Source organism: Actinia tenebrosa, unplaced genomic scaffold (genome assembly GCF_029948245.1).
Source record: "Actinia tenebrosa isolate PJP-AT-01 unplaced genomic scaffold, QUT_ActTen_1.0 PGA_scaffold8__29_contigs__length_14323225, whole genome shotgun sequence".
In the NCBI taxonomy this organism is placed as follows: Eukaryota; Metazoa; Cnidaria; class Anthozoa; order Actiniaria; family Actiniidae; genus Actinia; species Actinia tenebrosa.
In genome coordinates, this window is record NW_028292585.1 from 3,312,457 (window position 1) to 3,328,906 (window position 16,450).

Here is a 16,450-nt window from a genome sequence, read left to right on the forward strand (position 1 = left end):
AGACCTTCAAGTCTTCTCGGATAAGGACTTTAAACCGTAGGCCCTGTCTCCCAACCCTTCCTAACCTACAGTAAATGGGGGACAAAAAAGGACCACTGAGGACGTAAAAAGAAACCCTGGCAGTGACCACCCTCAGTGCCTCCACTTCATACTAACCATCTCTCATGCTTGTAAATTGCATAAAAAGCAATCTGTCATTCACAAATCCATGTAAAGCGCCTTTGATTATATCCACATAGAAAAGGGCGCTTCAATCATCATCATCATCAACAACATCGGGTGCATTGGATTGCTCAGCTGCGTTGGATACGGCCAGTTGAGTAAGATTGTACTACGTACCTTATTTTGTGTTTGAGGTGCCGACCGTTTCAGAGGGTTTGCTAGCTGTTGAGAACATTGTACATGCTCAGTTTTTCTCATCTCTGTCATGTCTTTCCATTCGTCATAGGACTTACAGAACCGTCGTAAAGGGTCTGATAATTTTTAAGGGCCTTCTCCATACACTGCCTTAAGAGTGTTGTGGCATGTATGGTAATAACAAGCATACCAATGTTTTCAATCTTCATATTTTTACACTTTAATTTAAAAAATTATTGAAGTGTAGAAATATGAATATTGCGGAAAACATTCAGACATCGCCAGAAGCACTAATTAAGTTAGTCTTTTCAGCAAGAAATGCATCACCGGATGACACGTATGATGATTAATTATTGTTTTGCCAAAATACGCAAATGCAATTTTGAAAATACGTTATTAATTAAAGAAGACATTAATTGCTAACTGGTTGAAATCATAGATAAAATGCTGGGAATGTAAGACGAGGAATAATAAAATATGAAAAATTCACGCTATAAAGTGTGGGTTTGTGGGTCCAAACCGTATCCCATGCTAACACTGGTTGACCTTTGGAAATAAAGTATTTGTTTAAATAGTCTTCTTGAAATTTTCTTTTTCAAAACCTCTTGTTAAAACATACCGCTCTCAAACTCAGATTGAGAGAAAAACAATATAAATCATTCAAATAAACAAAGTTTGTTTTGGTAAAAACACTGACTCAATCTTAATACATATTTTTTTAATATTGAAATAGAAGAACCAATATCAGTGTCGAGAGTCCTGATATTGACTGAGAATGTTCTTAAAATGAACTGTTATAATAGTCTTTCTTTGTATAGAGTTTGTAGGTTTGAGTTGCGTTTAGTTTAAAGTTCATTAAAGTTGTTAGAATTTCATAATCAAAGTTAAGATTGAGAGCGAAAGAATTAAGGTGTTAGTAAAAAGGAAAATAGGTCAAAATAACTTCCTCAACTGAAGATCTAAGTTTCAAATTACTTAAATGTAAATAACCCACTAAAGGTTTAAATAATCCTCTTTGGTCGGAAATCAGTAAAGTTATATTTATTTCGACTTATTTAAACAGCGATAATCTTTTGTTCTAGAAGCTTATTGTCATTATATTAATATTGCCTGTAGCGGTCAAGCTTCATTTTCTATGACATATTCTGAGCATTCCTTGGAATCAGTCGAAAGTGAACAGGCGAGTGATATGGTACCGTTTTAATGAGCCAGCTCTGAAAACGATGAAAATGGCTTGGAAATTTTTTCTTTTGGCCCTGATGTTGTTGCCATCGTGTTCAACAGGTAACATATAAGTATCCTTACTTAAACTAATTTAATTACTATGTGAATATAATGTATTAAAATACTGTGAAGCGTTGGCTAACTCCTGGAATTGGAGCTATATAAAATATTATCATTATTATTATTATCATTATTATTAATATTATCATTGCTCTTTTGATTTTTTGAATATTAATAGTATCATTTTATAAATATTTTTTCCAAATCTTTTGGCTTTAATCAATTTTTTTTGTAAGATATGCAACGGAATAATATGCCAAAATTTTATAGTCAATTGACGAGAGGGCAGAAAAACGACAAGCCCGCTACTTTCACGATATTTTTATTTAACTGAGTTTAATACTCCTCAAATTTTTAAGCGTTTCATTTGTGTCACTGCTGCTTGAAACTTGTGACGAAATTTTGTCGAATAAGAGTAAATCTACTTATTAATATTCACAAAAATGTCTGTTTATCTGATGATCAAAATATCACCTCTCCCAAAGTACACGGCTTTATATCTCAAATATGCATTTAATACATTTTGGTCGCATTTGATATTTTGCTATTTGGCTCCAAAAGAACGTGTTTACAAAATATTGAGCTTAAATACGTAAAGCTGTCCTTATACCCTGGGTGCCAGAGGCCGTGTGGGGCTTGGGGGCGAGAGAGAGAGAGAGGGAGGAGGGGGCCCCCTCCTCCCTCTCTCTCTCTCTCGCCCCCAAGCCCCACACGGCCTCTGGCACCCAGGGTACTGTCCTTATGGCGAAAGGCCAAAAACCGTTTTTCTACCATGTCTAGTCAATTACCGTACTCTATGTACAGTGTACAGTGAGAGTTTTTAGTCTCCTTTGCAGATACGCGGGTACGCAGAGAGACCACCCCTTCCCTATAAATATTCATAGTAGTATATAGAACGTGCGTTCACCATCGGGTGGATCAGAGTAGATCGGTTGATCGAGTGACGTCATCGTACTTCTGCGACTAGGAGTAGTGACGTCAGAGCCCAAAGCGTGACGTCATAGGTAGCAGGAACCAATCAGCAGTCGTTTTGGGAGATCCTGGCCGAATCCTAAGGAGGCTAAAAAGTATCCCTTAAAAAGTACCCCCCTTTGGCTCCGGAGCTGCTCCGAAGCTGGGGTGGAGCAGAACCCCCACTTGTATAAGAAAACTACAAATGTACATGCTGGTCAATTCATTCAATCATCAGCACGCGTCTATCTTACTGAGAAGTATTAGTCATTCAAATCATTCGGATGACTTTTTATTTATGCAAAAACATTTTAGTTGTCCTCTTTTGTTCGAAGTACAAGTGCTTTCAGGTTGACTTAGTTATGATAATAAAAATATTTTGTAAGAAAGCTCTGCATGGCGTGTTTAAGCTAGGTGACTGCCTACTTTTGGAAATTGATTTAAACTTTTCTTAAAACTTCGGTTTTCCGAACTGAAATTTAATGGTGATTCCAAATCTGGAAAGAAAAATTGGGTGTCCTGAGCTCGTTTTCGAGATAATCAGCATTTAATAGAAGCCTACGTGCGAGGTTTTGGAGCAAAAATTGTGCCACCGGAAATGATAAGAAAAAAATTAAGGTTCATGAGATAAAAGTTATTTGCAGACTCTATGATTTCACGAATGAAGGCTAGTCAATCATTCTACAATAATACGTGGATATTTTCGACAAAAAGACAATGAGATATTTTGTAATTTCGGTGCTCTTAAAAAATCTCATAAAGTCGAACAAAATTCCCTACAAAAATCTATTTTTTCACGTGTTAGAATAATTAACTTTTTCTAAAATGTTGATATAACCTAGATTTTTAGGAAATTACTCAAATAAGCTAATAAAAAAATAGAGAGTCCGTTGCAAAATTTGAGGGTTTTGCCCTGTTGAAGCTCAAAACGAGTATGGTTCTTCAATAAAATCTTGTAGACTTTTCAGCGGTTTTTGAGCGCGCGCACATCGTTCAAAAGTAGGCAGTCACCTTAAATTATTACAATGAATCAGTTGGTCCTTAATCTATGTAAACATATATTGCCTTTCAATTATCATTTTCAATAAAACTCATGACGTCAGTCACAAGGATCGTATGAGATCAGAGGAGAACCACTTTCGAAAACATAAAAAAAAAATCGGCCGCGTGAAAATGACCATTGGAAAAGCTCAACATATTTTTTAAATCTAAAAATAGATATGACCTATCCAGATATCCAGATACCCAAAAAGAGGTATGGAAAGTCGGGTTTCTAGATACTCAAAAATCGCTGCGGAGCTCCTGAAACGACTGCTGATTGGTCCCTACGCCCTATGACGTCTTGGTTATTGCTCTGTTTAAAAAATAAATATGACCGGTCCGAATGCTCAGATAGGGGTCAGGGAGATAGCTCCGGAGTATACCTGGTTACTGGAATGGCTTCTGATTGGTTCCTACGACCTATGACGTCATGCTTTGGGCTATGATGTCACTACTCCTAGTCGTAGAAGTACGATGACGTCACTCTCTGGTGGATCAACCGATCCATCCTGATCCACCCGTTGGTGAACGCACATTTTATATACTACTATATGAATATCTATGGGGGAGGTGTGGTCTCAGTCTTCACTGCGTATCCTCGTATTCGCGTATCCACTCCAACATACACCTTCATATCTACAAAGAGAGGGGTGGTGTTCATCACTGCGTATCCGCATATCCTAAAATTTAAAGGAATGGTGTGAAGTGCGTGGGATTCGATAGCTGTACCCAAATAAGAATGTACAAAGAAATTCGGAAAATAAACGTCGAGGGCGAACAAATCAAACTATCAATATTTGCTGATGATATGTCTACATTCCTGAAAGCACTAAGCCCTCATAATTATTTTACAGTTGGTACTTGTGAATATTTCACCAAAATAGCAAAATAGAATGCTAGCACTTTTGAAGAATTTACATCAGAAAAAATCTGTTAACATTTGGTCAGCTTTCAAGTTCACGCCCCCTCATGTGACCCAAATAAATTGTCTCAAAAACTAACACGGTTTTTGGATCTTTTATCAAAATAATGACTATCTAGGCAAAAAACAGAAGTGGATTCAGTTGCTTCAACTATTCACGGACTGTATTACATGGTTTAGATTTAATTATATCGGGAAAAAACCACCGTATTTTTTGAGTTGAATGTACACGCTATTGGATGTATTTTACAGAGAAAATGCATGACATAACCGGGATCAAGCTAGAAAATCGTCTCTCCTTGAAATAAAACAAAACCTGTCAAAAAAACAGAAGTGGATTTGAAAACCCTGAGCTTTCTTGAACATAATAGTATATAATTCATAGGAATTATAGGCCTATACATTCGCCTCTTATGGTTTCTTAGGTTTCGTAGCCTCGAAAACACGCTTACTACAGTAGTTCGCGAAGAACAGAAGATTTACAGGGTCATTTAGGATGTTGTGTCACGCAGTTTACTTGTGCTATATAACATTACTTTTAAGAACAACCTTTTGCTTTGGAAAGAGAGGGAAAAGAGCAAATATTCCAAATGTATGGGCAATTTTTCCAATGTTGCGAAACAAAAACCCTTCACCCAGCCCAAGTACATACTTGCTCTCCTTTAAATGTATACGTACTCAAATACAATGCTACCATTACGAAACAAGCAATTGAGAAATCAATCATATTTCAGCACGAAATGTGACTAAATTGAGTTTTTTAACTTTCAAATCAACTAGCGTTTTGAATTTTGAGTTAATTACTATGATTGTAACATAGAGGATGCCACCACACAGTTACCGACCACAGCTGATGCAACCATGCAAGCACCAACCACAGCTGATCAAACCACGCAGGCACCAACCACAGCTGATGCAACCACACAGTTACCGACCACAGCTGACACAACCACGCAGGCACCAACCACATCTGATCAAACCACGCAGGCACCAACCACATCTGATCAAACCACGCTGGTACCAACCACAGCTGATGCAACCACACAGTTACCGACCACAGCTGATCCAACCACGCAGGCACCAACCACATCTGATCAAACCACGCAGGCACCAACCACAGCTGATCCAACCACGCCTGCTCCAACAACGCAGGCACCTACCACATCTGATCAAACCACGCAGGCACCAACCACAGCTGCTCCAACCACGCAGGCACCAACCACAGCTGATCCAACCACGCTGGCACCAACCACAGCTGATCCAACCACAGCTGATCCAACCACGCAGGCCCCAACCACATCTGCTCCAACCACGCAGGCATCAACCACAGCTGCTCCAACCACGCATGCACCAACCACATCTGCTCCAACCACAACTGCTCCAACCACATCTGCTCCAACCACGCAGGCACCAACCACATCTGCTCCAACCACGCAGGCACCAACCACAGCTGATCCAACGACAGCTGCTCCAACCACGCAAGCACCAACCACAGCTGATCCAACAACTAATGAACCAACCACTGCTGCTCCAACCACGAAGGTTACAACAACAGCTGATGCCACGACCCAGGCACCAACCACAGCTGATCAAACAACGCAGGCACCAACCACAGCTGCTCCAACCACAGCTGCTCCAACCACAGCTGCTCCAACCACCCCTGCTCCAACCACAGATGATCCAACCACAGCTGCTCCAACCACAGCTGCTCCAACCACAGCTGCTCCAACCACAGCTGCTCCAACCACAGCTGCTCCAACCACCCAGGCACCAACCACAGCTGCTCCAACCACGAAGGTTACAACAATAGCTGATGCAACGACCAAGGCACCAACCACTGCTGATCCAACCACGCAGGCCCCAACCCAATCTGCTCCAACCACGCAGGCACCAAACACATCTGGACCAACCACGCAGGCACCAACCACATCTGCTCCAACCACGATGGCACCAACCACATCTGCCCCAACCACGATGGCACCAACCACAGCTGATCCAACCACCCAGGAACCAACCACAGCTGCTCCAACCACGCAGGCCCCAACCACATCTGCTGCAACCACGCAGGCACCAACCACATCTGCCCCAACCACGAAGGCACCAACCACAGCTGATCCAACCACAGCTGATCCAACCACACAGGCACCAACCCCGCAGGCACCAACCACATCTGCTCCAACCACGCAGGCACCAACCACAGCTGATCCAACCACGAAGGTTACAACAACAGCTGATGCAACGACCCAGGCACCAACCACAACCGATCCAACCTCAGCTGATCAAACCACACAGGCACCAACCACCTCTGCTCCAACCACGCAGGCACCAACCACCTCTGCTCCAACCATGAAGGTTACAACAACAGCTGATGCAACGACCCAGGCACCAACCACAGCTGATCCAACCACAGCTGATCCAACCACGCAGGCCCCAACCACATCTGCTGCAACCACGCAGGCACCAACCACATCTGCCCCAACCACGATGGCACCAACCACATCTGCCCCAACCACGATGGCACCAACCACAGCTGATCCAACCACAGCTGATCCAACCACACAGGCACCAACCACTCAGGCACCAACCACATCTGCTCCAACCACGCTGGCACCAACCACAGCTGATCCAACCACGAAGGTTACAACAACAGCTGATGCAACGACCCAGGCACCAACCACAGCCGATCCTACCACAGCTGATCAAACCACACAGGCACCAACCACCTCTGCTCCAACCACGCAGGCACCAACCACCTGTGCTCCAACCACGAAGGTTACAACAACAGCTGATGCAACGACCCAGGCACCAACCACAGCTGATCCACACCACATCTGCTCCAACCACGCAGGCACCAACCACATCTGCTCCATCCTCGCAGGCACCAACCACAGCCGATCGAACCACAGCTGCTCCAAACACGCAAGCACCAACCACAGCTAATCCAACCACTCAGGAACCAACTACAGCTGCTCCAACCACGAAGGTTACAACAACAGCTGATGCAACGACCCAGGCACCAACCACAGCTGATCCAATCACGCAGGCCCCAACCCCAATCTGTTCCAACCACGCAGGCACCAAACACATCTGCACTAACCACGCAGGCACCAACCACAGCTGATCCAACCACAGCTGCTCCAACCACCCAGGAACCAACTACAGCTGCTCCAACCACGAAGGTTACAACAACAGCTGATGCAACGACCCAGGCACCAACCACAGCTGATCCAACCACAGCTGATCCAACCACGCAGGCCCCAACCACATCTGCTCCAACCCACGCAGGCACCAACCACATCTGCCCCAACCACGATGGCACCAACCACAGCTGATCCAACCACAGCTGATCCGACCACACACGCACCAACCCCGCAAGCACCAACCACATCTGCTCCAACCACGCAGGCACCAAACACATCTGGACCAACAACGCAGGCACCAACCACAGCTGATCCAACCACATCTGCTCCAACCACCCAGGAACCAACTACAGCTGCTCCAACCACGAAGGTTACAACAACAGCTGATGCAACGACCCAGGCACCAATCACAGCTGATCCAACCACAGCTGATCCAACCACGCAGGCCCCAACCACATCTGCTGCAACCACGCAGGCACCAACCACATCTGCTCCAACCACGAAGGATACAACAACAGATGAATCAACCACCCAGGCACCAACCACAGCTGCTCCATCAACTGGTGCTCCAACCACGCTGTCACCAACCACAGCTGCTCCAACAACGCAGGCACCAACCACAGATGATCAAACCACGCAGGCACCTACCACCTCTGCTCCAACCACGCTGGCACCAACCACAGCTGCTCCATCAACGCAGGCACCAACCACAGCTGATCAAACAACGCAGGCACCAACCACAGATGATCAAACCACGCAGGCACCAACCATCTCTGCTCCAACCACGCAGGCACCAACCACATCTGCTCCAACCACGCAGGCACCAACCACATCTGCTCCAACCACGCAGGCACCAACCACCTCTGCTCCAACCACTGGTGCTCCAACAACGTTGGCAGCAACAACAGCTGATCCAACCACCCAGGTTCCAACCACAGCTGCTATAACAACCCAAAAACCAACCACAGCTGATCCAACCACAGCTGCTCCAACCACGCAGGCACCAACCACAGCTGATCAAACCACGACGGTTACAACAACAGCTGATGCAACGACCCAGGCACCTACCACAGCTGATCCAACCACGCTGGCACCAACCACAGCTGCTCCAAACACGCAGGCAACAACCACAGCTGATCAAACCACGCAGGCACCAACCACCTCTGCTCCAACCACTGGTGCTCCAACCACGTTGGCAGCAACAACAGCTGATGCAACCACCCAAGTTCCAACCACAGCTGCTATAACAACACAAACACCAACCACATCTGCTCCAACCACGAAGGTTCCAACAACAGTTGAATCAACGACCCAGGCACCAACCACAGCTGCTCCATCAACTGGTGCTCCAACCACGCTGTCACCAACCACAGCTGCTCCAACAACGCAGGCACCAACCACAGATGATCAAACCACGCAGGCACCAACCACCTCTGCTCCAACCACGCTGGCACCAACCACAGCTGATCCAACCACGCAGGCACCAACCACAGCTGATCAAACAACGCAGGCACCAACCACAGATGATCAAACCACGCAGGCACCAAACACATCTGGACCAACCACGCAGGCACCAACCACAGCTGATCCAACCACACCTGCTCCAACCACACAGGAACCAACAACAGCTGCTCCAACCACGAAGGATACAACAACAGCTGATACAACGACCCAGGCACCAACCACAGCTGATCCAACCACAGCTGATCCAACCACGCAGGCACCAACCACATCTGCTCCAACCACGCAGGCCCCAACCACATCTGCTCCAACCACGCAGGCACCAACCACAGCTGATCAAACCACGACGGTTACAACAACAGCTGATGCAACGACCCAGGCACCAACCACAGCTGATCCAACCACGCTGGCACCAACTACAGCTGCTCCAAACACGCAGGCAACAACCACAGCCGATCAAACAACGCAGGCAACAACCACCTCTGCTCCAACCACTGGTGCTCCAACCACGTTGGCAGCAACAACAGCTGATGCAACCACCCAAGTTCCAACCACAGCTGCTATATCAACCCAAACACCAACCACATCTGCTCCAACCACGAAGGTTCCAACAACAGTTGAATCAACGACCCAGGCACCAACCACAGCTGATGCAATGACGCAGGCACCAACAACGGCTGATCAAACCACGCAGGTACCAACTACAGCTGCTCCAACCACGCAGGCAACAACCACAGCCGATCAAACAACGCAGGCACCAACCACCTTTGCTCCAACCACTGGTGCTCCAACCACGTTGGCAGCAACAACAGCTGATGCAACCACCAAGGTTCCAACCACAGCTGCTATAAAAACCCAAACACCAACCACAGCTGCTCCAACCACGAAGGTTTCAACAACAGTTGAATCAACGACCGAGGCACCAACCACAGATTCTCCATCAACTGGTGCTCCAACCACGCTGTCACCAACCACAGCTGCTCCAACCACGCAGGCACCAACCACAGATGATCAAGTCACGCAGGCACCAACCACCTCTGCTCCAACCACGCAGGCACCAACCACAGCTGATCCAACAACGCAGGCACCAACCACAGCTGATCAAACAACGCAGGCACCAACCACCTCTGCTCCAACCACGCAGGCACCAAACACATCTGGACCAACCACGCAGGCACCAACCACAGCTGATCCAACCACAGCTGCTCCAACCACCCAGGAACCAACTACAGCTGCTCCAACCACGAAAGGTTACAACAACAGCTGATGCAACGACCCAGGCACCCACCACAGCTGATCCAACCACAGCTGCTCCAACCACAGCTGATCAAACAACGCAGGCACCAACCACCTCTGCTCCAACCACTGGTGCTCCAACCACGTTGGCAGCAACAACAGCTGATGCAACCACCCAGGTTCCAACCACAGATGATCCAACCACGGAGGCACCAACCACATCTGCTCCAACCACGCAGGCACCAACCACATCTGCTCCAACCACAGCTGCTCCAACCACAGCTGCTCCAACCACGAAGGTTCCAACAACAGTTGAATCAACGACCCAGGCACCAACCACAGCTGCTCCATCAACTGGTGCTCCAACCACGCTGGCACCAACCACAGGTGATGCAACGACGCAGGCACCAACAACGGCTGATCAAACCACGCAGGTACCAACTACAGCTGCTCCAACCACTGCTGCTCTAACCACATCTGATGCAACGACCCAGGCACCAACCACAGATGCTCCAACCACGCAGGATCCAACCACAGCTGATCCAACCACATCTGCTCCAACCACCTCTGCTCCAATCACGTTGGCACCAACAACAGCGGATGCAACCACCCAGGTTCCAACCACAGCTGATCCAACCACGCAGGCCCCAACCACATCCGCTGCCACCACGCAGGCACCAACCACATCTGCTCCAACCACAGCTGATCCAACCACAGCTGCTCCAACCACGCAGGCACCAACCACAGCCGATGCAACCACCCAGGTTCCAACCACAGCTGCTCCATCTACTGGTGCTCCAAGCACGCTGGCACCAACCACAGCTGATGCAACCACTCAGGTTCCAACCACAGCTGCTCCATCCACTGTTGCTCCAACCACAGCTGATGCAACCACAGCTGCTCCAACGACATCTGCTCCTACCACGCAGGTACCAGCCACAGCTGATCCAACCACAGCTGCTCCAACGACGCAGGCACCAACCACACCTGCTTTAACCACGCAGGTACCAACCACAACTGATTCGAGCACAGCTGCCCTAACCACGCTGGCACCAACCACAGCTGCTCCAACCACGCGGATTCCAACCACAGCTGCTCCAACTACGCAGGAAACAATCACGTTGCGCCCTTCAACCAGTAAGTGTGGTATTTTTAATATGATGTTTGAAGTAGCTGGTCCTTATTATTGCAAATGGAAAGAGCATGGAAGCAGGTCGAAAGTTCATCTGAACAAATATTCATTTTACACTTTTATATTTGCTACTATACATATCAAATCAATAGAATATTTCTGCATTATGTATAAAGTTTATAAATTTAATGCGTGAAGAAAGTTTATTCCACGCATCTTTACTTAACAATAATATTGTCCTAAGCGTTGGATATGCATTACCCAACATCTGAGGAAAATTGTTATGCGCGAAGATACTCACTGCGCATCATTTATGGATGACATGGGTGGCGTAGTGGTTTACCTCTCGCCTCTCACCACTGTGGTCCGGGTTCAAGCCCTGGCTCAGACTGGATCATATGTGAGTTGAGTTTGTTTGTTGTGTTGTTCTCTCCCTTGCCAAGAGGGTTTTCTCCGGGATCTCCGGTTTCCTCCCTCCCCAAAAAGCAACATGTGAGTTGAGTGCTGTATGTTGTAAATATAGAATGTAGTGGTAGTGCGTGTGGAGGGAACCTCACGGAAGAGCCCCGCATGGGAAGTGGTGGTTGTAAAATATAATTTGTTAATTTATATATTTTTTATGTAATCGTTAAGTTAAGCCTTGTCCCACAACGCTATTTACCTCATGCATAAATATTTAGTAAATATTTATGAAAACATAAAATATCTTGTAAAGTAGGTAAATTGCTTCATTTCGCGTTATTTACGTGTACGTAAAACCACTATGTAAAATCCTTTCTACCAAAAGATTGCGGATTTATCTACCTATTTCAACTCGCGTATCAAATAAATTTCGGTCAGTAAAGAACCGGCGCTTTCACCTACAGCCAAAATTCGACAGCTAGGTTAAAATGTCTCGTTTTAATGGCTATAATTATTATATGATATAATCAATTTAATTCTGGTTATGTTAAAGAATATGTTTGTTTATTATAAACAATCTCTTTTTGAGTTGTTTAACAAATTCAAGTTATTAAGGATGCGATTTGTAAAACCTCAAGTTAATTGTTTATGATATCCAATATTATCATGGTTAGAATAACCATATTTTATAACAATAAATACGGTTATTTCAACCATATGCATTAAAAAAACTGGTTCTATCAGTTGCATAAATTCAGGTTAAACAACGTTTTCTAGTTGTTTTAACCAGGCAGTTTTAAGTAATATTTCAAAGCAATATTTCGACAATGAGGACTGGACGGGATTTGAAGTCTAAGCAATAAGCGAGGCTGGAACTAATCGCAAGGACTTGAAATCCTGTCCAGTACGATATTGGAGGCTTTGAAATGACTTCTCATGCTCATTAATTATTCGACTTGAAGTAACTGGAACAAAATTAATTCAGTCCTAGGACTGAATTAATTTTGTTCCAGTTACTCCAGACTGAATGCATTCTTTTCACAGGACTTTACCAGGTTTCAAGTAACATCATGTGACCCAAAAATTGATTGGCTGGTTTACTCATTACTCATGAATTATTAATGAGTATGAGAACAATGCTTATCTTTATGACCTTTGTGTCTTAGCAGCACCGTCAGAAGATCCTCTCATGTATCCCTATGGTCTGGAGGCATCAGATACAAAGTATAACTGGAAACAATGGTACTGGAGGTGCCCTCGAGTTGATTTTGATTTTGGTGGACTTCCTTTTTTTGGAAGAAAACATTATCATATTCACGTGAGTGTAAAACGGGATCTTAAATTACTGTAAATATAAACAAATTATCATTTTTTTAAACCATTAATTAATGTAAATATCTAGTTTGACATCATGTCACAATGTTTTTTTTCTTCTTAAACATGCATAAATTACCAAAAGAGAAAGTCTGATTCCTTAATGAGCCCCACGGCTTCATATCTGTCTTCCTTGCCATTATCATAGATATCATTATATATTTTGTATATAATGAATATCTAATGGCAAATAAACTTTTATACTGTTATACTGTTAAACGTATACGGCGCTTGTAAAACCAAATATCAGTACCTAGCACTTAACACCCGTAAACTATTTAATCTTATCAAGCCCTGAAATAACCTCTGGGCTGATCAAAGACAAGGCACGACTAACACAGATCGAACCCTGAACAACCACTGGGCTGATCTACGCATGACCCCGGAGGTGCGGGGCGAGCGCACTAGTTCTACACCACAATTGATTCCCATTACATTTTCTTTAAACCCATCCTTATTCGGTTATCAGTTTAATATATTTTAGTCTTTGTTAATAATAGGTCTGCCCAAATGGTTTGATGTCTTTCGATTCGTCCTGGTACCGAAGGTGGCCGTACAATTTTGGTCAGTACTACTGGTTCGATAGGTACGCTATGCTTGCACCTTACTGGGGTTTAACCGATGTTTATGACTCCTTTGCTAACGACATATCTCAGATGTACTACCACGTATACCGAGAATATGACGGAAATCCATCAACAGAGAGTATTTTGAAGAGGGCTGCAGTTGATGTGAACAAGCACACCAGGAACAATCCCTTGCCAACAGAGTTTACTAAGGCTACTTATGTATTGGTGGTCACGTGGGTTAGTTTACGTCACTGGTATTCAGGAAGGAGAAAGGTTATGCAAAACAAGGTGAGTGAATGAGAGAGGGAGAGGAAGGACGGGTGGATGGATGGATGAATGGATGGACGGACGGACGGACGGACGGACGGACGGACGGACGGACGGACGGACAGAGGGAGGGAGGGAGATAGAAACAGGGAAGAAGGAAGGAATCGAAATATAAAAGGATTATAATGAAACTCGAATAGCAATTGAAAAGGTTCTATTGCCTTAATGATGACAACCTAAAGAAAAAGTCGAAGAAAAAAAAACAAAAAAAACACGAAGAGCTTTGAAAGGCATTGACCATAAAGTATAAGGCACATCAATGATATCAATTGGCAGGCAATGAAAGCACCAAACGCAATTAATGATTCATATCTATAATGCTGGATCTTAGATATTTCATAGGGCATTGCTCTTGACATTTGGAACTGATCCGAGGCATGCATTTAACATGAATGAGAAGTAATCATGATAGATACCTTGAATCGAATCCACAGTTCAACACATTCCAAGCAGTCCTCATAACAGATGGTGTGTTCTCGTTCGTTCTGTACAACTATCCTCAAAACGGTATCCAGTGGTCTGCTCCTGATGAAACGTAAGGAAATGCTATAAGAATAAGGGAAAGTAGGAAATATTTCATTATTCAATAGTTCCCTTCACAGTTCTCTGTGCCATCTTAAAAGGTAATCATACCTGGGCTTTGATGCAAGGACAGAGGCCTTCTCATGATAGATCGATCCTTTTTGACAATCTTGAGAAATTATTCACATGTCTCTATCACTATAAGATAGATGGTATAATTGCATAAGTGTTTTCTAAGTTATTCATATCCACGATGGATATTTTTTTATATTCTACATGGTTGTTGTTTGTTAAATGTGCGGTGGTAAATGGACAACAGCGTCAAGAAACTTGCCATGCACGCGCTATTATTGTATTGCAATTTGGCGCGCAAAATTAATTTATTAATCAATCAAAGTAAGGCGCATTACCGATTACGATTAATTAATTAATTAATTAATTAGCGATGGCTTACTGACACGTTTTTTTCTTTAGTCGATATTATTATCGATACTGGTATGACCGAGCGCTTCCAGTGGTTGGGATCAACGCGGGAGACATCAATAGAAACTATTACAATCATCCACGGTAAGCTAGTATATTTGAAAATGGGTTTAAAATCAGAAAAAATGGGGCTAGTGGAGAATACCAAACTAGGAATAGAGGTTTTGCACCATCACGTGCAGGCGCCTATAATAATGCTTGTGCTTCCTGTGGTTAGATGGCAGAAAAATAAAATCCCTTTGCTCTTGTTAATTTAATTCTTTCTCATGTAAAACGCCTGTATTGTTCCTGCAATCTAACATGGCTGGCGTCATGCGGTGGAGCAAAACCTCTATAGGATGAACAATTATAAAGCCCTGTTCAAGATTTGTCGTGATGTACCCCGAAGCAAGTGTTGCCTATAAAAGCAGTAGACCCCTTACAGCAAGTTGGAATGCAGCTCAATTTGCATTAGAGGGCATGACAATAGGTTTCAAATTCTCGTGAGATTGAAATTCTTTTGTTCTGTCCTCCAAATTGATCATTTTCGAGTTCAAAATTACCGCTGTGTTCCTTGATTACAGACTCACTTACACAGGGTTAGCCTCGTATCAGTGTGCAAATACCAACAGTAAAGTAAAGAATGCACAACTTCAAAAATACAAGGGGACTATTCTTCTGTTCATGAATTTTCATCTAATATACTATCAATTTCGATTTTCTAGCTCTGGCAGAGTCCCCATCGTAGACATTGATCAAATAGAAGGGTTAAATGCCATTAAATCTTTTGGCGACTTGAACTTTCGACAAACCTTGAATGGCATTCGTGGCAGACTGTTTATCCGCCTGGAAGACTCACCTGGAAGGTTAGATGCCATGATTGAATGTGCCAAGTGGTACGTAAAAGATAATTGGGAGTTGAGTTCTCGAGGTTTGCAGCTTTATCTCAACACGCTGGAAGCCTGTCCTTGTACGTATTGGCAGGCTTGGAGAGACAGGAGATTTAGGTATGAGTCAGGACGATGGCCAGTCTACTGCTTTGTCTCAAGGTTCCCTTCTGTGTTCGGATGGGGACAGAAGTGCTGTTACGAGTTCATTAGAACAACAGGATGGTGGTGGGGATGGTGGTGGTGGTTTCCTCTGTTAACAAGTGGATTTCCTAATGGCGGCAATGCTCAAAGGTAAGTAAACACATATAACTAGCTAAAAACTAGTGTGAGCTGCGTCGGTGTTTCTAATGAAACAGTAATGATGAAAAGGTAAATTATAC

The 16,450-nt window shown here is 44.5% G+C and overlaps 1 protein-coding gene across 1 annotated transcript in view; it reads left to right on the top strand.

Moving 5' to 3' along the window:
- Positions 1-1,384: 1,384 nt before the first annotated feature.
- LOC116292623 (uncharacterized) overlaps positions 1,385-16,450 on the top strand; it is a 32,573-nt gene continuing 17,507 nt past the window's right edge. The window contains exons 1-9 of the mRNA XM_089023994.1: positions 1,385-1,641; positions 5,376-7,474; positions 7,841-9,985; positions 10,029-11,529; positions 13,093-13,244; positions 13,801-14,157; positions 14,631-14,731; positions 15,193-15,285; positions 15,906-16,361. Coding sequence (XP_088880120.1) covers positions 1,581-1,641; positions 5,376-7,474; positions 7,841-9,985; positions 10,029-11,529; positions 13,093-13,244; positions 13,801-14,157; positions 14,631-14,731; positions 15,193-15,285; positions 15,906-16,361 — 6,965 coding nt within the window. The 5' untranslated portion in view covers positions 1,385-1,580. The remainder of the gene's footprint in view (positions 1,642-5,375; positions 7,475-7,840; positions 9,986-10,028; positions 11,530-13,092; positions 13,245-13,800; positions 14,158-14,630; positions 14,732-15,192; positions 15,286-15,905; positions 16,362-16,450) is intronic.